The following is a 21932-nucleotide window of genomic DNA, read 5'->3' on the forward strand; positions in this document are numbered from 1 at the left end:
GGGGCAATGGAACCGTGCATTTTCAATTATAATTCCCCCTCCCATTCCATGCTTTATGAGGGAAATATTTTTTCTTCTTTTTCCGGGAATGACAAAAAGGGCCTATTTTTTTTATCAACTTTTACATTATTTTTGTGTCTAGACTGGATGATCCCGATCTTATAAATCTGAATTTTATTTTTCAAAGTCATTACTATACAGACTGTTTGTCTCGTACGATTTTAAATACAGCCATACACCACAGCTTTGCATTCAACAACGCGTTACCCGCGTTACGGGCGCGCTGATTGGTTGGAGTCAATTAGTTTGACCAATCAGGATTCCTGTCTGGGAAATTCAATGCCTCTGTGCACAAAACAACAACACAGCAGCATGAGCGGAGCTAGCCGCAGGATCTTGGATTTTTACGTTTACAAAAATTAATAATATCGTCTGCGAATAATTGTCAATCGTCTCTTCGAAGACATCGATACGAAACATGCCGACCTCAGGAGAAGCTCGTATACGACCGACTTCTTCTTATAATTTAAGGTTTGTAAACTCGTGTTTTCATTGGTATATTTTTTGAGGGTCCTACTAAAAGCCGACAACAAGCCGACAACGCCGACAACAAGTCCAGAGCGCCGCCAACACGCCGCCAACAAGTTTTAAATACCTCAAAAATGGCAAATAAACCATATACATTTTAGAACTATGTGTGTTTTGTAGTATAAACATAAATTTAATGGAAAAACTTCACGAAAAGTGTGAATTTTTAACCAGAAAAAAAACTTAACGTTCACGGAGAACGGTCGGACGCCATCTTGGCTTAAAATCGTATTTGGACCAGTCCATTATGATGCGGGTGAGTCAGACTTAGCAATAGAGGGCGGGCGTCATGCACTGTGCACACTGCAGTGAAGGTCTTCACATGAAGCCCGCCCTCTGTTGTTGACAAGTGCTAAATCTACCCGTATCATAATGGTCTGGTCCAAACACGGTTTTTAAGCCAAGATGGCGTCCGACCGCTTTCCGTGCAAGTGAAGTTTTTTTCTGGTTAAAAATTCACACTTTTTGTGAAGTTTTTACATTAACTTTATGTTTATATTACAGAACACATATAGTTCTAAAATGTATATGGTTTATTTGCCATTTTAGAGGTATTTAAAACGTGTTGGCGGCGTGTTGGCGGCGCTCTGGACTTGTTGTCGGCGTTGTCGGCTTGTTGTCGGCTTTTAGTAGGACCGTTTTTTGACGGCACGGGCACGGCCGGACGGCAGACTGTCGAAGCCTTTGCCCAAATTCCGGACACTACTACTAAATCGAGAGAAAATATGCAGGGGGCTGCAACAACTGACAAGTTCCTTTGCAACACTTATGTGTTGTCAAAAGCAGCTATGAATGTTAGGCAATGAAGTGCCACCCAGTTAAAGTAAAACAGTGGCGCTGTACTCAATTTTTCGAAGTTTTGACATCTATTCTGTGTGGTGGAGCATGTGTGTGGATAGCCCCATAAATTGGTCCAATCCACTCCGTATCCTTAGCCCCAGCACCACTGATATCAAAACCTTTCGGAAAACCATCTGAAACTCTCCGCATCATAAAACTTACCGATCTAATACTTCAGAAGTTGCAGATAGCACTATACTTGGAATCGTTCACATAGGTATCACAGGTCGGTATCACAGATTTTGAGTAAAAATCAAGTAAATTTTGCGTGTGAATTTTCTCAACTAACGCTCTTTTACCGCTCATGCCGATATGCCGATTGTCCCCCGACCGTGCGCAGATTTTTTTCCCAGGACAAACGTGTGGAACCATCTGCACACATTCGTCCTGGGAAGGAAAAAATACCGGATCCCTGCTTTGTGTACAAACATATGGACAAGCGTCTGGGAACTACAAAGAATAGTTCCTAGACGCGAATAGAAATACTGCCTGACCACTGACTGATTTTGCTGAATGGCCAAACAAAAGGCATCGTGGGATGGAAAAGGGCTTTGTTTTTAAGCCCCTTTTCTCATCCAACTATCACAGTGTCTTTCGGCAATTCAGCAAAATCAGATGTGGGGTAATTGCAGTAAACCATATGATATGAAAATGAGTGCCTGTCTTGTCTGCTCAAGAATTCCGTTTGAGCATGGAGGAGTATTTCGGCACCAAGTATTTTCTTCCTCCATGGTCCGAGCAATGACATGTGTGCTTGATGAGTTTTCCTTAATTTAAAGTTAGTATTTCAGAATTCTGCAAGAGGAAGATTTATAAACTCATTCAGCATGGGAAATTAGTCCAACATCCATACAACATCAAATAAATCCCATAAAAAGTTGCTGCTGGTGCGGATATTTTTTTTGTTCAGATTTGGTGCCATTTATTGGTTTATTTTTAAAATTCTTTTAAAACCATTCCTTCTTCTTTCCTCATATTAGGTCTCGTCCACTGCCTAAAACAAGATCATTAACTTCTGCAGGCTCCTCGTTGTCCAAAAATAAGGAGAATTTACTACATCCCGCAAGCAAATTGAAGAAAAGGTACATTTCGTGTAGAAAATTTGAAAGACAATTAATTTTTTTTTTACAGTTAATTTTTAATTTAACGAAGGTGAGCAAAAAAATGACCATTGTTATGAAAGTAAAAAATCATGTCAAAATCAGGTAAAGTACAAGTTTTTTAATTTTGGAAATGGGCACTTGAAAATGCATGGATTGGTCAGCAGGGTTGAAATTGTACACAGGCCACGGCCAATGGGCAGTAGTTTTAAGCCCCATCTGCTTCCTGCGAATGTTGAGCCACTGGACACTATTGGTAAGTGTCAAAGACCAGTCTTCTTAGTTGGTGTATCTTAACATATATGCATAAAATAACAAATCTGTGAAAATTTTAGCTCAATCGGTCGTCGAAGTTGCGAGATAATAATGAAAGAAGAAAAAAACCACAAGTTTGTATTTCGCACAAAGTTGTGTGCATTAAGATTCTTGATTTTGTGACCTCAAATTCTAAATCTGAGGTCTCAAAATCAAATTCGTGGAAAATTATTTCTTTCTCGAAAACTACTTCACTTTAGAGGGAGCTGTTCCTCACAATGTTTTGTACCTACTATCAACCTTTCCCAATTACATGTACTCGTAATCAAGAAAGGTTTTATGATAATAATTATTTTGAGTAATTACAAATGGTGCCCACTGCCTTTAAACCGCTCTTTTGCTGATTTCACAAAGCCAAAAAGTTCATCGCAAGAAAAATTTTCAGCATCACCATAGTAATTTGTTTTGTAGCATCACACTTTACTTAGCAACTACGATTGATTTGCAGTTACGATCAATCTTAGATCTTTGTGAAATCTGCCCCTGGTCTTGTTTTGGGCCAGTAAACATTTTTAGCAACAAGCCGCCTGTCTTTGGACATTTGGATTCTCCCCGCAAATTTGAACCCTGGTCAGTCAGTACACAAATTATTTATGTTCTGCCACTGTCAGGAGGTGGAAGGTTACGATTATCACAACTAATGGTAATTTAAATCATTGTGTAGCAATCTAGTTTCCTTGGGTAAGAAAAAATGCCACCTACATGTTTTATACACACATGTATGTACTTCATAACAATAAACTTTGTAATTTGCTTGGTAAATGATCAGTGTATCTTTTGTGTATATTTCAGCCAAATTCCTGTGCCAGCTAGATCCACGCCTTCATCCAAAGCGAAATCCGGCACCTCCGTCAAGTCCAAGAACACCCCGTCAGAAAGACCCAAGTCCAGAACAAGAACCGTTCCAGATTTTGCAAAGTTGCACAAATCATGGCAGCAATCATTTAATAAGGTAAAAACATGTATAAAAGCCATGCAGCTTTTCTAAAATGTGAAGCAAATAATTTGGGTTTAGAATGAGTCAGAAGAAAGGATTCTCTTAGAAGGGAAGGTAGGCCCTATACACAAATTCATGTGCGCAAGTGCTTGGCGCCGTGCGCCACTGCTGCGGTGAACTTGTGCCTAATTTTGGACACAAAGACACAAGAAAATCGTTTCACTTTTTATGGAAATTTAATGTCTTCCTCGACTGTCGACAATCTATGTGATTTCTCTGACATGGCTGCATGAAATGAGGATGTACTACATTCTTGATATTTTTTTAATACTAAAATTCTGACAAAATACTCTGCTGATGTAACGCATTTTAGCGACTTATAATATGCAGTTTCCGCGTCTTTTTCCCCTAATTCATCTAAGACAAGCACCGTTTCAAGGTGATTCAGTTTTTATTTTGTTGCAAATATATGTGGTCAGTGATCTACATAAGTAGTATCACAATGTCCTGGCAAGGAAATTGTGTTAGTTGTTGAGGAAAACATTTAATTTCGATAAAGGGTGTAGGAAACATGATTTCCTCATGTCTCTGTGCACAAAACTAGGCACATGTTACCTCAGCAATGGCCGCGGTGCTCAACACTGCACGCCTGAATTGGTGTACACTGTATATGATTGGTAATCAGTCTTTAAATAATTAACGCCAATAAAAACCTCTGGTTATAACAACAAGTAGGTTGGACACACTAGTGGCACATTTATCATGTAAATACAGGGAATGATTTCAACCAAAATTTTTACATAAAGCAAAATTTTTGGACTGAAAAATTATGTGTACACACTGAATGGCAAATTGAGTAACAAATGATGATTTATTAGTAGCAACGTTTTGCATAGCAATTTGCTCTGCTATACAAGGGAAATTGTTCACTGAAATACATGTATCTATAAAAACAAAGGAGGCTGGCTACAACCTACATGCGCTGGGAAAAGGTTGTAGCGTTGATCACAGCCCTCCACCAATAACACTTCTGCACTCTATCTAAATGACAGGCAGAAGCTCCAGCCAAAGTGTGGCAACCATACTCCACTAGGGGACCAAATGCTGTTTTTTATGGTGATTTGTATTGTTACATCACACATTGCCTTTTAGCGATTAAAAAGATTGATACACATCTTATGATCACTCTTTAGCTCTTTGTGAGATCTAGCCCCACAAGGGTGTGACCTTCCTTGAGATTTTGAAATTTTTGTCAAATCTCACCCATGTATTAGGCCTAATAATACAACCCCCCCCCCCCCAAAGTTCCACCAACAAGTAGCTTCAGTTTGGTGGCATTTCCTGTCACAGACTAGAACTGTATCACATTGTTTCACTTAAAATTATTTGTTTTCATCTTTGTCTCTAGGGAAAAGCCTGCAACAAAAAGAAGTGTACAGAGGTAAGTTTATTTAGGTATGTTTTTTAATTAAATTTGAGCTTAATAAGGATATAAGTAGCCTCCTAGTAGGTCTATTTTTAGCAGGGCTCGGGCTCTTTCCTTTAAGCTTGATTGCTGAGAGAAAATTAGATAGACATAGCAGAAACACAACATTTTCAAAACAATATCTCTCTGCAGGTACGTGCGTTTGACCTCACCAAACCAGGTGCAGTTTTCCAGCCCAAATACTTCGATGGGACAACCACGTCATCTGCAACTGAGGTGGATGAAGTGTTTGAGACGGATGAGGGCGCCCTTCACAGTATCCTCAATGAGGGAGTCTCAGCAACGTCCCATCGCAGCGGAAGATCCACCATGACTGGCTTCGGTAGGAAAAATATATCCATTCTCGTTAAGATTTTAGGAACTTTGTTTAAAAAAAACTTCCATGACTTTACAGATCAACATGTCATAATTAAGCAATCAAAATATTACTTTCTAGTGTGGTTTGTGAAGAAAATAATACATGTAACTCTCTAAGACTTGTGGTTGTTTCAGAAAATACCTGGGCCCAATTTTATGGCTCTGCTTCCTATAAGGAAAGAATAAACCCTTGTGGAAGCAGGGAGTACTGCTCTTACCTCAAGCAGGTTAGCAGGGACTTTTTGCTTGTGCGCGTGCATACACCACATTTCTAGGCATCTTTACACAGCTAGTGTAGATGTTTGGCACTTGTAAAAGCGGAGAATGGTGATAGTAAGCGCAGAATTCGGACCCTGTTAATTTTGTATGACACAACATCGATCAATGTGCTCTGATTGTCTTCAGGGAAAACAAAACTGAAGACAATCGGAGCACAATGATCGAAACATGTTAGTTTTATTTTAAACATATCAATATAAACCACAAGGGAAACTGACTGGGTAAATTTTGAAATGATTTTTGGGGTTGAACAAAGAATTGACTAGAGTGGGATTCGAACCAACGATCTCCGGATTAACGTGCCAGTGCTCTACCAATTGGCGGTGTCCCTATTTTGTCAATATCTTTGTTCGGGCGTGCCAGTCAGAAGCCATACAACCGTTAACTGCCGTGTAGCCAGGGATCACACCCAAACTACGATACAACCTGGGAAGCGGCAGCCAGGGGATCACCTTAAGGGGATGCGACTTTTTGTTTCAGATATCAATATAAACCACAAGGGAAACTGACTGGGTAAATTTTTTTTAAACATCTACATTTCTCTGGGCTTAAAACAATCAAACGGTTCTAAAAACCAAAGATATACTTTGCCGTCAATTCTCTGTGACGTTTTTATCTGTTCAAAGGTGGATCAGTGGTCACACAGCCCAAGCCAAGCCGACAAACCCTCGGATCGTTACCAAGAACATTCCAAGGGCGTGCAAATAACCCACAGAACACCAGAGATCCAGTGCAGTTTGAGAGGCACGATGCAAAAGGAGAACAGCGGAGAGAGCCGAATAACCCCCTGGAACAGGAGCAGCGAAGGAGGAAAGAGTCACTGGCTGAGCAGCAACAGGGTAGGTGAATGATAAACAGAACAGCCTCTGAATACTCACAAAGGTTCTCCAGCATACTTTTTTCATTGGTCCAGACTTTAAATGAACATTCATAAATACAGTTTCGCTATTCCTATTGGTGGAGAGCGTGTCACGTGGGGGTGATTAAACGGTTGATAATGACCAGCTGGACTCTGTTTATAACTGGTAAGTCTTAGTGCAAGACATTTCTTGTTACGGGCGATGCGGGCGCTGTCAGTGAGTTGGCTGGCTGTGTGTGAGAGGAAAATGAGAACGTCTTGCACCAAGACTATATACTCACGAACGAATCCGGAAACTGTCGGAAATAGCCATCTCAGTCATAACAGTGCAACACACGGATGTACAGAGCTCAAGCACGTCGGAAACGGATTAAGTTTTACACAGTTTCTTACTTCAATCACTCCTTTTAACCAAAAAGGCATTTATGAGTGGGAATAAAGGAGTAGTGACTCGTTCCTAAACGGCCATTTAAAAACTTGCAAAACTGCCTGTTTTAAATGGCCGTTAAAGAACTCATCGCTACCCTTTTATTCCCTTATTTACTGAGAACTTTTAATGGATTCACAGGGTTTTACCTAGGATTTCTTGAGACCATGCAGAACCCTATTCAGGAATGATTGAAGCTATACTTCCTGAAGTTTGTGTGTAGTAAGAAAGTATTAGCATTTACAAAGCATTTAAAATAACACCACAATGTTATTGAAGTGTAGTACAACTATAGTTTTGGGAAGTCAAATTCATTCACATCCTCTAGTTTCCAATAGACACACTAAAGTGTGAACATTTTGTCAAATCTTTTGGTCACTTTGGTTGGTCGATCTAGTTAAAAAACGGTCCATGTATTATTTCAAATTTTGTGCTCATTCATATTCGGACTAGTTTGGGTTCACTACAGTATAAAAAAAAGGGACGATTTAAGAGTTGTCAAATAATATTTTGATATAGGGGTGAACAAAGACAAATTTACTAGAGCTGGTTTTTCACATCAACAAATTTCTCTTGAAGATTTTTAGGGTGACTCACTTTCTTACCGTGTCTGGGGCCTTTTTGTAGGACAAAAAACACTATGTCCACAGATTGTCATTAAACTTACACGTTTTGAAGATAATGATGGCAGAAAGCTTCACTTCAACTTTTACTTTACTGGGTTGTTGTAGTTTTTGAAGAATGAGTAATATTTTTAAATGGCGCTTTCTACTGTCATCTTCAAACTGTGTAAGTTAAATGTAAATCTGTGGACATTGTGGTCGTTTTACAAAAAGTACCTCAATCCTTTAATATTTTTCGCTGATGATCAAAATGTTTTCCGGCTCCATTTTCAGATATGGATATAGACTTTGAATCTGATGAGGGCGCCCTGGCAAGTATCCTCAACAACACAGGCGCTGACTTCCGCCATCGCAAGACCCCATTAACAAGACAGACGATCGGAACGACCATGGGCGTTGGTCGAACCCCACAGGGTGTATTCTCCGGAAGACCCTCACAGGTATTGTTTGAGGGTATAGAAGTGAACACAAAATTATTTGACTGAGATAACTTCCGATTTATCAGGAATCTCAACATCTTACATACTTTCACTAATTTAAAGGCAGTGGACACTGTTGGTAATTACTCAAAATAATCATTGGCATAAAACCTTTCTTGGTGACAAGTAATGGGGAGAGGTTGATGGTATAAAACTTTGTGAGAAACGGCTCCCTCTGAAGTGCCATAGTTTAGAACTTGAGGTCTCGAAATCAACCATCTAAACGCAGACAACTTTGTGTGACAAGGGTGTTTTTTTCTTTCATTATTATCTCGCAAGTTCGATGACCGATTGAGCTCAAATTTTCACAGGTTTGTTATTTTATGCATATGTTGAGATACACCAACTGTGAAGACTAGTCTTTGACAATTACGAATAGTGTCCACTGTCTTTAAAGCCATTGTACACTTTCGGTAAACAGTATCGCCAAAGCCCACACTTCATGTATCACAACTTCTATATAAAATAACAAACCTGTGAAAATTTAGGCTCAATCGGTCGTCAAAGTAGGGAGAAAATAACGGAAAACCCACCCTTGTTTCCGCACATAACATGTGTTTAAAATAAATCCGTAATTCTTGATATCGAGAATTGATATTGTTTTAATGTTTTCTCAAAAAGTAAACCATTTCATGGAATAATATTTCAAGAAAAGTCTTTTACCACTACCTTCTGTAAACCCTGTAAGTTATTTGTAAATCTGACTGTGAACTTTAAAAAAAAATTCTGTACCGAAAGTGTCCAATGGCTTTAAGGTGAGGTTTGTGGTAGCACGATGTGTACAATTTTGTTAAAAGGCACTGTACACATTTGGTAATTACTCAAATTGTATATTAGCATTAAACCTTACTTGGTAACAAGCAATGGGGAGAGGTTGATAGTATAAAACATTGTGAGAAACAACTCCCTCTGAAGTAAACTATTTTTTGAGAAAGAGGTTATTTCTCACTAAAATAATGAACGACTTCTGGCCAGAAGCCTATCTGAAAGCACACTATTTGTACAACAAGAGTGTTTTTTCTTTCATAAAGGCAACTTCAATGACCAGTTGAGTCCAAATTTTCACAGGTTTGTTATTTTATGCATGGGATACACCCAGTGAGAATACTGGTCTTTGACAATTACCAAACATGTTCAGTGCCTTTAAAAGTGTTGGTTCTGAGCAGAACCTTTTGGTCGACTACTCAAAGTTTTGATCGGTAGGCTCTGACCTTCTTTAGAAGACTTCTGAGCGCCCTGATTGAAACATTGTGTTGTCAACCACATGTTCTAGTCGGAACCAACACTACTCAAAACGTGATTAACACATGGTGAGCATCCTGATCGAAACATTGTGTTGTCAACCACATGTTCTAGTGGGAACCAACACTACTCAAAACGTGACTAACACATGGTGAGCATCCTGATCGAAACATTGTGTTGTCAACCACATGTTCTAGTGGGAACCAACACTACTCAAAACGTGATTAACACATGGTGAGCATCCTGATCGAAACATTGTGTTGTCAACCACATGTTCTTGTCTAGTATAAAACAACCATAGAGCTATATATATTGACTAGAGCGCTAACTTGCTCCGCGTTTTCAAGCCACCCTGAGCGCAGACTTGTTTGATGTGTTGCGTGACTACGGAACGATTTAAATTTTTAGAGAACACACATTGCCGCAATTTTTAAAACTCAGCATGTGCGCCTTTGTACGCGACTGCCAGTCGCGCACGTACGCGCTACGAAAACGTAAGTTTGACTTGATTGACAGACTAAAAAAAGTATACGTGCCTTTTAAACATGACGCACATGGCGCTCGCAGTTTTGTACGCTCATCAGCAGATTGTGCATTCACATTTGCTGCATTTTATGGTTCAATGAAAAGAACAAACGCACTATCATGCAAATAGCCGTACAATTGCCGTACAAAACATGGATGCGCCCACACGGCTTCAAAACCTTAGTGCATGTATAATGGGGTGTTAGCGCTCTAGTCAATATATATAGCTCTATGGAACCAAAACTACTCAAAAAGTGATTAACACGTGGTGCTTCTGCAAACCTCACCGTATAATATTCCCACCATGGAAAGTTTCAAATTTGTTTTATTCATATTACAGGGCCCTTTGAGGACATCCATCTACTACCAGAGGCCCCGCAACATGAACTACAATCGCGTATTTACAGACTACAAAAACCTGCTTTTGTCTCGACTGAGTCTTGCAGCTCCTCCAGTCTCAAGCAAACCTCTTACATTTGACCAGCCAACTATACTGCAAGAAAAAAGTAAGAATAATTTATTAGCATTTACATCAACAACTCAAAAGAACATAATCTACCTGGGAAGTATATACAAAATACCAAATATACATTGATACCTCTCAATGCAATGCCTGAAATCCTGTATAAATAATACACATTATTATCATAATTTATAAATTTTGCTCCTTGCAGCCTTACCACAGTCGGGAAGCAAGGTCACAGGTCAAGCGTCTGAGGTCGTAGGTCAGTCCAATCTAACAAAATCTGCTGCCAGGAGGGTTAGAACACCAGCTACAGTAAGTAACTCTGGTTTTTGATTTTTAAACATAATTTGTTGATTTTGGAGGTTTTTGCCTTTGCAGTACCCACACCTGACTCCATTGGAGTTGATTTAAAAAAAGGCGATGGAAATTAAAGGGTATATATGTAGTTGCATGCAAGCTGTGTTTATTTTGTGCCAGGTCAGCTCTGACCAATAGAATCTGAAACACAAACACGGATTTTGGAAAATGTTAAGTCATTTAGTGAAGAGATTGTATATGAGTGTGAAAATCCTATCGAGTATCAATGTGTTTGATTGTTACAGGCGAGCCGTGTACGGAATCAGCGTTTCCAAGCAGCAATTGGTGCTCAGGACACGACCAGCTCGCCAGCTCTGAGAGCTCCTCCCTCATCCTTGAGGAAAGCTACAAGCACGCACAAGGTATGTGGAAGGAGAATTATACAAAGGCCCTCTTGTTGCTGGAATGCAGCCATGGGTATTCGCTCGGCCCCAGCGGCCAGTCTATCCAGGACCGCTGGGATGGGCTAATCGCTTGCACAGATTCTTGTTCAGGAAGTTCGTCATGCGTACAGTGCATAGAAATATGGTGCAGTGTGAGTGTGATGCATGACGGGACTGCGCATTATTAAACCAATGTGTGTGCATGATACAATTGCCCATCCCAGCGCCTTTGGTTAAAGAAAGGCACTGGGGACGAGCGAACCATGGGTACTGGTGTATATGGCCAATTTCACTCTAATAATAATAATAATTGCCAGTTTTTGTGGAGCACTTTTCACACCGGCGAGCTTCTTAAAGTGCTTCCAACATTGTTATCCCTGGCCCTTAAATCATTCCTTAAACCATCTCAGCTCCCTGGGGAGTATACAGCCTGTACAACAATTATTTGTGCTACTCGACTAAACCAATCACAAGAACCATCTCTGCCCTCGCAGATACCATTTACCCCTGGGTGGAGAGAAGCAATTGTAGTTAAGTGTCTTGCTCAGGGACACAAGTGTCGCAACCGGGATGTGAACCCACACTCTGCTGCCAGAGCTTGAGTTCGGTTCTCTTATCTACTCAGCCACGACACCCTGAACATCTGACATCACACTGTGAGGCTCGTGAATTAGACCAGACATCTGGGCCCAATTTTATAGAGCTGCTAAGCACACAAATTTTCCTAGCATGAAATTTCTTCCTTATTAAAAACAGGATTATCACAAAAATTTCAATTTGTTGCATTTTCCATGCTACTGGTATTCAGCTGTTGTTTGCTTATCCTGAAAATCATATGGATATTTGGTTGGTAGTCCTGTTTTTATCAAGAAAGAAATTTCATGCTAAGCAAATTTATGCACTAAGCAGCTCTTTGAAACTGGGCCCTGCTGTGAGCCTACTTCAATCCGCACCCACAGTCACTCTTCACCTGCATTTATTTCACCTAGAGACCCTACACACATTTACAACACTACATGCAAGTACATGTACTGTATACATACAGTGCACACAACATGCAGACGACCGAAAGTAAGCTTTCCATATTTTGAATGGTCCGAGGTGCTGTTTGTCACCTCAGACCAATCAAAACTTAAAGGCCGTGGACACTATTGGTAATTACTCAAAATAATTATCAGCATAAAACCCTCACTTAGTAACGAGTAATTGGGAGAGGTTGATAGTATAAAACATTGTGACAAACGGCTCCCTCTGAAGTGACGTAGTTTTCGAAAAAGAAGTGATTTTCCACGAATTTGATTTCGAGTCCTCAAGTTTAGAATTTGAGGTCTCAAAATCAAGCATCTGAAAGCACACAACTTCCTGTGAAAAGGGTGTTTTTTTCTTTCATAGTTATCTCGCAACTCCAACGACCAATCGAGCTCAAATTTTCACAGGTTTGTTATTTTGTGCATATGTTGAGATACACCAAGTGAGAAGATAATTTTTGACAATTACCAATAGTGTCCAGTGTCTTTAAAGATATGGAAAGCTTATGTCACTGCACGTTCAATCAATGAAATCATTGTATCCAACAAAATCACTGGTTCTGTAAAAACCAGTACTTGTCTTGCGGAAGACAGGGGACCAGTCTACATTCACTGTAGATTTGGTAGCTTGCTGACCAATTTTGTGAGCAAGATGTTAGTAGCTCGGAAAAAAAACCTTGGCAACCCACCTGAATGCTTAATTTATGCAGTGTTGGCTTTTGTTTTTTTCCAGGAGGGAAAGGCTTATTCTGTAAAATGGGCTGATGTACTAAGCCCCCCTGCGGAAAGATTAGCTGCAAACCCATCCAAGGTGAGCAAAAAAATGACCCAAACCTTTGATTGTATCGTTGAAAAACCATTCTCTCTTTTACCGAATTTGTATTTTTTAATGCCCATTTGTGCTTTTAAAGTTTTAACTGCACGTATAGTTTTATAATTTTATACTGTAAGCCATAGTTTAATAATGTTCATCTGTAATGTCCTTTTATATTGTCACTTCTTAAATTGTGACATCAGTAATTTAGTTTACTTTTTTAAAAATCCATTAGGGGTGCTACTTTTTTTTCTTTTCTTTTTCTCTCTCCCAATTGTATGTGCATGTTTTTGTTTTCTTTACTGTTCTTATTGTCTGTACTTGAATTTTTACCTGTGAAATTAATAAAATGTATGAAATGAAATTCATATCAGATGCAATTCATGTAAATATTCTTCCTACTTATTGTCTGATTCCTGATTTTTTTAGCCCTCAGAAAAATTAGCAAAATTTGTTTTAAAATAACCTGAAAAGTATGTGATTGTAGATCAGCCCATGTATTTTCCTTTTTTTTTAATGGCCAAATGTCATGCCCGTGAATTCTACACTACTTGGAATTTCAGATGAAATAATTACCCTGGATGCTAACTGCCATTACCATGTCAGCCTTCTTACCAAAGTATGACACTCTATTTAAAGGCAGTGGACACTATTGGTAATTGCTCAAAATAATTATTAACATAAAACCTTACTTGGTAATGGGGAGAGGTTGGTAGTATAAAACATTGTGAGAAACGGCTCCCTCTGAAGTGCTATAGTTTTCGAGAAAGAAGTAATTTTCCTCAAATTTGATTTCGAGACCTCAGATTTAGAATTTGAGGTCTCGAAATCAACCATCTAATCGCACACAACTTTGTGTGACCAGGGTATTATTTCTTTCATTATTATCTCGCAACTTCGACGACCGATTGAGCTGAAATTTTCATAGGCTGGTTATTTTATGCATATGTTGGTATACACCAAGTGAGAAGACTGGTCTTTGACAATTACCGATAGTTTCCAGTGTCTTTAATGCTTTTCCATCTGACTGATTCATATGTCATTTTGTATAGGATGAGTTGGCGACTACGCTGTTTACCGATGAGGACACACAGATCCTACAACCTGACACTCTGAAGCCCACTGTGATTGAACAAGAGAGTCTCCAAGCAGCTTGTCTGGCTAAACAGAATGAGATCCAACATCTGGAGAAGCAGGCAGCAATCCACAGGACCGAACTTGAGGTATTGTCTTTTTGGTGAAAATGTTTTAAAGTTATCATTATACAGTTAGGGATGACATTTAGAGTGGTGATTGTGGATGCTTATTACACAGCTTCCATCTTTGTCAAGTGACTCAAAGACACTGGACATTATTGGTTATTACTCAAAATAATTGTAACAAGCAATGGAGAGCTGTTGATAGTTTAAAACATTGTGAGAAACGGCTCCCTCTGAAGTAATGTATAGTTTTTGAGCAAGAGGTGCTTCTCCCTCAGATAATCAGACTTGAAGCCTTTTATTGTGCATCTGAAAGCACACAAAATTTGGTTTCATTATTCTCTTGCAACTTCAAAGACCAATTGAGTCTAAACTTACACAGATTTGTTATGTTTATATATACATGTTGGGATACACAAAGCGAGAATACTGGTCTTTGACATTTACTAAATGTGTCCAGGGGTGGATTCCACAAAAGGTTAAAGGATAAGTCTTATCTCCTTATCCTAACTTATGACTAGCCTTAAGTTTTGAATAACTCCTAGGACTAGTCCTAACTCTTTGTGAAATTGACCCCTGTGCCTTTAGGTAACAAATGTCAGTGCTAAAGTCTTATTCTTTTTTCATGAATTTGTACCAGACTGATTAGCATCCAGTCTCAGTATAGTTTAATTATATGAATTAAAGGACTATTGCTCAGATGTCGGTTCTATTTTCTATTTTGATGTTGTCAGGAAATGAATGAAATCGAGAGACAGCTGGAACTGGAGATCGAAAAGCTCCAACTAGATGGCTCCCTTCTCTCGCCATCTTCTGGAAGCCCTGGCGACAGGACAGACGTTGATAACCAGCTGGATAAAAAGCAGATCCTCTCCAGTCCAGATGCATCCTACCTACATACACAGCAGAACTTTCTGGATGTACAAACACTGAGGCAAGATCATTTCTCAAGGCCTGATTTTAACTCCTTGCAAGTTCCATCTGCCATCAAAGAGGGAGTATCAGAAGTCGCTACCTCTCCGATAGAAGTAGCTGCCCAGAGTCGGTCTGCTGGTGGAGGAGCTCCTTATCAGGGCAGCCAACACTTTGTACCTTCATTTCCTGTTAATGAAATAATAGCAAACTCGGCAACGGACGCAACAGCCAGAACTTTAGTCGCTGGTAGACCATTCAAGGTTGTGGATGTCCCAGAGAAACCATTTGGTGGACTGAGTCTGGTGCCGGAGGCAGAAGCGAAAGGCAAGATGGAGGGTGCAAATTATCAAGCAGCACTTAGTCAAGGGTCAACTGTCTTGTCAAGAGATTTCAGACCTGAAATTCAAGGTCAGGATTGTATTGGAAGCCAGAACCAAGATGTGTTCAGGACTAGCGGACAACAAAGAAGTGGAAACCAACCCCACATTCCTAGCAGAAACTATGATCATGGGACATCCTCAAATCATTATGTGCAAATGCCAAACAAAAAAACTGACCTGCTTTGGTCTGATTCTGGTCAATTTGTCAAAGCTTTCTTAAATCAACCTATAGCCTCGAATCAGTTTGTGAATCAAGGCTTCCCTTCCCACACAAGCAGCACTAGTAATCATGGAAACACATTTCCATCAAGTATTAGCAGTTTGTCAAACAGTCTTCAAACCCCTCTGAGAGATTCCCAGTTGAGCAGAGTTGGGATGGCCCTGGAGTCCTTCAAGGAACCATTCAATCCTGGCAGTAAGGAGCAAGCGGAGGATTTCATGGGAGACCGCCCGTCTACTTGGATGTCTTCCACCCCAGCCCAAATTCAAACACCTCATGCTGTCAAACCCCATTCCATGATCAAACAGCTGGCCTTAAAGCAGTCATTGCCTTCTTCAAGTCTTCCTGGAAGCCAGCGGGTCAGTCAACACAAGCCCCCAATACACACTCCCCTCGCTATGAGAACTATGTCTATGTGGGACAATCAGAAACCCGGCACTTCTCCTGTCCAGTTTGTCTCCCCAGTTGGAGTTCGTTCAGGGCAGATCTGTCAGAGAGAAGCAGACCAGGAGCGCACGGCTGAGATGCACCATCCCATTCCTGCACAGCCTCAGAGGGACATACCGAATGGTTATCCCACTTCTGCTACTGCTGCGACATCCAACCCAGGCAACAGCGTCACTCATCTCCAACCAGCTGAGTGGGTAAAACCAACAAGCAGCTTGAAATCAACAGGCCAAGGGTCATTGTCACTTGGCGCAGAGTTGCTGACAAGCGGGGGTGCTGCTGCCTTTTTGAAGAGTAAGATGAAACCACTTTTGTCAGGTGAGAATACTTCTGGGTTTTTTTTTTGGGGGGGGGGTGTGTTTACTCCCTGTCAGATTAAAGTAAGCTATTTCACTTGCTGTTACAGACCAGGAGTTTCCATGGCAGGAAAGCTTTATGAAAGAACTTCCTAGATTTGGCCACAAAAACTCTGAAACTATTGATCCTTTTCACCCATTACGTGTGTTTACATTGAACTACTTGGGTCGTTAAACTTTAATGGATAAACAGTTAATCTGCCTGGGGCAGGCAGTAGCCCTACTGGTTTGTGCTTGATCCAATTAAAGATGCTATGTCAGATTTTTGGCCGATTTGACCCAAAAATTGTATTTTGATGGGGGTCGAGACAGTTACAAGCTTTCATTTGAGCCATTGCTCGAAAAAGTCCGCCAATTATTAGTAGCAGTGAAATAAAATTCACTCAAAAAAAAATATTTTTTTAATGTTTGGGGCAAAACATCTGACATAGCATCTTTAAGCCCACTGTTTGGAGGTGTTTCAGATGAAATGGATGTTTCAAAGGAACTGAGCGTCTTTCTTTAAAGCCATTGGACACTTTCGGTAAACAGTATTGTCAAAAGGCCCACACTTCGTGTATCACAACTTATTATAAAATAACAAACCTATGAGAATTTAGGCTCAATCGGTCTTCGGAGTCGGGAGAAAATAACGGGAAAACCAACCCTTATTTCCGCACGTTTCGCCGTGTCATGACATGTGTTTAAAATAAAATCGAGAATTGATAATTGTTTAAAGTTTTCTCAAAAAGTAAAGCATCATGGAATAATATTTCAAGAGAAGTCTTTCACCATTACCTTCTGTAAAACCCTGTAAGTTATTTGTAAATCTGTGAACTTTTGAATTTGTTTCTGTTCCGAAAGTGTCCAATTGCTTCAAAGGAACTGTCCCACAATAAATTTGAAAAAATTTGGACAAGGCATTTCTTCATGGGAAACAAAATGATGTGACTACCCACCATTGCAGCCATTGTGAAAATTGTCTCTCGGAAGTTCCAGACTTACACTATTTATATAGAAACCCCTGTCATCTTTTTGAAATGATTGATCAAATGCAGCCAAAACAGACCAGCTCTTCCAAGAGGCGTTGCTGGACGAGGAGTGCGCCCTCTATGCCTGCCGTCTACCAAGCAAGTTCAGTCCACGCATTGCAGAGGATCGGCTGTGCTTTGACCCAGTTGCTAAGATTTTAATGGACGGTGATGACATGGTAAGAGAAATATCTTTGCATTTTTTGGGGGGGCAGACTACTGCATCAGTTTAAAAATCCTCATAAAATAATCCGATTAAGCTGTCTTTACATGTAGGCTCAAAGCACTGGTGTTCCTGAGGCCCGAGCACAAGTGTTTCGTGGGCCATACGCACCGATATCCCAAAGGCCCTAGACACCAGTGTTCTGTAGTACCTTGGACACCGATGCTCTACTGGCCCGAGGCACACGTTTTCTGTAGGCCTTAGACAACAATATTCTCTAGGCCCTATAGGCACCAGGGTTCCTAAGGTCTTGGACCCCAATGCTCTACTGGCCCTAGGCACCAATATTCCATAGGCCCAAGGCACTAATGTAATTTCCCTAAGGCCCTAGGCACTACTATCCCATAGGCCCTAGGCACTAATATCCCATAGGCCCTAGGCACTAATATCCCATAGGCCCAAGGCACTAATATCCCATAGGCCCAAGGCACTAATATCCCATAGGCCCTAGGCACTAATATACAAATATTGACTGCTTCGAGTGCTATGGTTAAAACTATGACTCCCGAGGTGATCCCCGGAGCGTTCTATTTTCCCGAGGCGAAGCCGAGGTAAAATAGAAAGCTACGGGGATCACCGAGGGAGTCATAGTTTTTAACCATTGCATGAGTAAAAGCAGTCAATATTTGTTTTATAACACCCCAAACATTTCTAAATACTGTACTATTATTATTAAGTTACAGACCTGAATGCTACAATCCACGGACGAGGCGAATACAGATTGCAAACACTTTTACTGTGCTGCATGTAGTGTCGTGCAATCCGAAATGGTTACAGACTATTAATTTATCATCCTCGTACACGCAACGGACGTCTGGGTACTGCACGCCGTGTGCTAGTCTTCGGACTAGCGCATGGCAAACTGACGCACTATCACACGGCCGTCGTCTAGCAAAACTAAGACATGTCATGTGACGTGCTCTAAACCAATGAGCAGGCAGAATACTTGCAAGGGGTGTTATAATATCCCATAGGCCTTAGGCACTACTATCCCATAGGCCCAAGGCACCAATATCCCATAGGCCCAAGGCACTAATATCCCATAGGCCCAAGGCACCAATATCCCATAGGCCCAAGGCACTAATATCCCATAGGCCCAAGGCACTAATATCCCATAGGCCCTAGGCACTACTATCCCATAGGCCCAAGGCACTACTATCCCATAGGCCCAAGGCACTAATATCCCATAGGCCCAAGGCACCAATATCCCATAGGCCCAAGGCACTAATATCCCATAGGCCCAAGGCACTAATATCCCATAGGCCCTAGGCACTAATATCCCATAGGCCCAAGGCACTAATATCCCATAGGCCCAAGGCACCAATATCCCATAGGCCCAAGGCACTAATATCCCATAGGCCCAAGGCACTAATATCCCATAGGCCCAAGGCACTAATATCCGATAGGCCCAAGGCACTAATATCCCATAGGCCCAAGGCACTAATATCCCTAAGGCCCTAGGCACTAATATCCCATAGGCCTAGGCACTAATATCCCATAGGCCCAAGGCACTAATACCCCATAGGCCCAAGGCACTAATATCCCATAGGCCCAAGGCACTAATATCCCATAGGCCCAAGGCACCAATATCCCATAGGCCTAGGCACTAATATCCCATAGGCCCAAGGCACTAATATCCCATAGGCCCAAGGCACCAATATCCCATAGGCCTAGGCACTAATATCCCATAGGCCCAAGGCACTAATATCCCATAGGCCCAAGGCACCAATATCCCATAGGCCCAAGGCACCAATATCCCATAGGCCCAAGGCACCAATATCCCATAGGCCTAGGCACTAATATCCCATAGGCCCAAGGCACTAATATCCCATAGGCCCAAGGCACCAATATCCCATAGGCCCAAGGCACTAATATCCCATAGGCCCAAGGCACTAATATCCCATAGGCCCAAGGCACCAATATCCCATAGGCCTAGGCACTAATATCCCATAGGCCCAAGGCACTAACATCCCATAGGCCCAAGGCACCAATATCCCATAGGCCCAAGGCACTAATATCCCATAGGCCCAAGGCACTAATATCCCATAGGCCCAAGGCACTAATATCCCATAGGCCCAAGGCACTAATATCCCATAGGCCCAAGGCACTAATATCCCATAGGCCCAAGGCACTAATATCCCATAGGCCCAAGGCACTAATATCCCATAGGCCCAAGGCACCAATATTACATGGACCATATGAACCAGTGCCTACTGTGCATGTGTTGGATAATTAATCCAGCCCCGTTCCAACTTAAATAAACATTTCCCATAAAGGCAGTGAATAATTTTGGCATTTGATTAAAATTTTGTTTTATTTTTTCCCCACAGCATTTTGTTCCAATTCAAAGCAATGGAAATGTGTACATTTCATCTCCCATCGGTTCAGCATTTAACATGTACAGTACCATCTCTAGTTGAGCAAAGTTGGATCAGTGTTGGATTGAGAAGATTGGGCGTCGAGGCTTGTTTCCCAAGAGCGTGGATTTACTTGGTGTGTCTGCTGCTACCAAGCATCATCTAAAGTCTCTGTCTGCATAGTTGACACTTCGCACACTTAGACACGAACCTATCCTATCCACCATTTTGGGATTCAAAATGTACACATTGAATTGACTCCTAAGAATGATGAAATGGTAGGCACGTTGTGCTGAGGTGCCTTTTGCATTGTGCAAGGAGGTAAAGGAACACGTTGCCTTGGATCGGTTGAGTTGGTCTTTGGAAAGCGTTTGTTACCATTTGTTATAAATTGCATAAGATTAAAAAGTAGAATATAATGATCCACACAAGTATCACTCGAAATTGCGTGGTTTTCCTTTTACCTCGTCGACTAACACGGTCGCCCATTTATCGGAGTCAAATTTTTGACTCCCATAAATGGCCGACCGTGTTAGTTCGCAAAGTAAAAGGAAAACCACGCAATTTCGGGGCATATTTGTGTGGATCATTGTATTCTACTTTTACAACATCTTTCTAACCTTATGCATTTTATAACAAACAGTTACAAACGCTTTTCAAAGACCAACTCAACCGATCCAAGGCAACTTGTTCCTTTAAAGACACTGGACACAATTGGTAATTGTCAAAAAACAGTATTCTCACTTGGTGTATCTTTAACATTATTTGTGTATAAAGTAACAAATCTGTGAAAATGTTGACTCAATTGGTCATCAAAGTTTCAAGAGACTATTTGAAAAAAACGCCCTTGTTGCCTAATAAAAGGCTTCAGGCCCGAAATATTTTATTATTTGAGTGGGAAAAAAACTATGTAACTTCAGATGGAGCTGTTTCTCACAATGTTTTATACTATCAATAGCTCTCCATTGCTCGTTACCAAGTAAGTTTTTATGCTAACAATTATTTTGAGTAATTACCAATAGTGTCCAGGGCTGGATTTCACAAAGAGTGAGGACTAGTCTTGTCTTGAGTTACTCATCCTATGTTTGGTATCCTTTAAGTTTTTTATATCTCCTAGGACTAGCCTAAGTTCTTGTGAAATCGACCCCTGTGCCTTTAACACATAGAATTGTAAATTGTTTTAGTGTACATAATTGTATTATATAAGGATGTGTACATAGCAACGCTTTGCAAGGTATTAAGTGAGGTAGACACTAAACAAGTGTCGGAAGAGTGAAATCATTTCATTTGTCAAATTTTGGAGTCCCATTTGAATTACACTTAGGCAATGGCCTATGTTGCCCTAGTATTGAGCTTGGTGCCCCTCCAAAAGTTTCAAATCGACTTTTAGTATTTTCCAGTGCAAGTGCCCTTTGCAAAATTTTGACTCAATTGGTCATTGAAGTTGCAAGATAATGAAACAAAAACACCCTTTGTTAAAGGCTTCATGCCTGAAATTATTTATTATTTGAGTGAAAAATAACTATGTTACTTAAGATGGAGCCGTTTCTCAAAATGTTTTATACTATCAACAGCTCTCCATTGCTTGTTACCTAGTAAGTTTTTATGCTAACAATTATTTTGAGTAATTACCAATAGTGTCCAGTGCCTTTAATGCATAGAAATGTACATTTGTCAGTGTATATATTTGTATAATATAAGACTGTGTACATAGCATATT

The 21932-nt window shown here is 40.6% G+C and overlaps 1 protein-coding gene across 1 annotated transcript; it reads left to right on the plus strand.

The window, feature by feature from the left end:
• Positions 1–363: 363 nt before the first annotated feature.
• LOC139949254 (uncharacterized) lies at positions 364–20615 on the plus strand. The gene is made up of 15 exons (XM_071947650.1): positions 364–531; positions 2409–2510; positions 3636–3795; positions 5189–5221; positions 5399–5588; positions 6529–6741; positions 8085–8251; positions 10398–10563; positions 10732–10835; positions 11126–11242; positions 13025–13102; positions 14158–14328; positions 15039–16584; positions 17660–17811; positions 20186–20615. The coding sequence occupies exons 1-15, from the start codon at positions 479–481 to the stop codon at positions 20273–20275; spliced, it is 3342 nt and encodes a 1113-aa protein (XP_071803751.1). The 5' UTR covers positions 364–478; the 3' UTR covers positions 20276–20615.
• Positions 20616–21932: the final 1317 nt, after the last annotated feature.

Source organism: Asterias amurensis, chromosome 16 (assembly GCF_032118995.1).
Source record: "Asterias amurensis chromosome 16, ASM3211899v1".
NCBI lineage: Eukaryota > Metazoa > Echinodermata > Asteroidea > Forcipulatida > Asteriidae > Asterias > Asterias amurensis.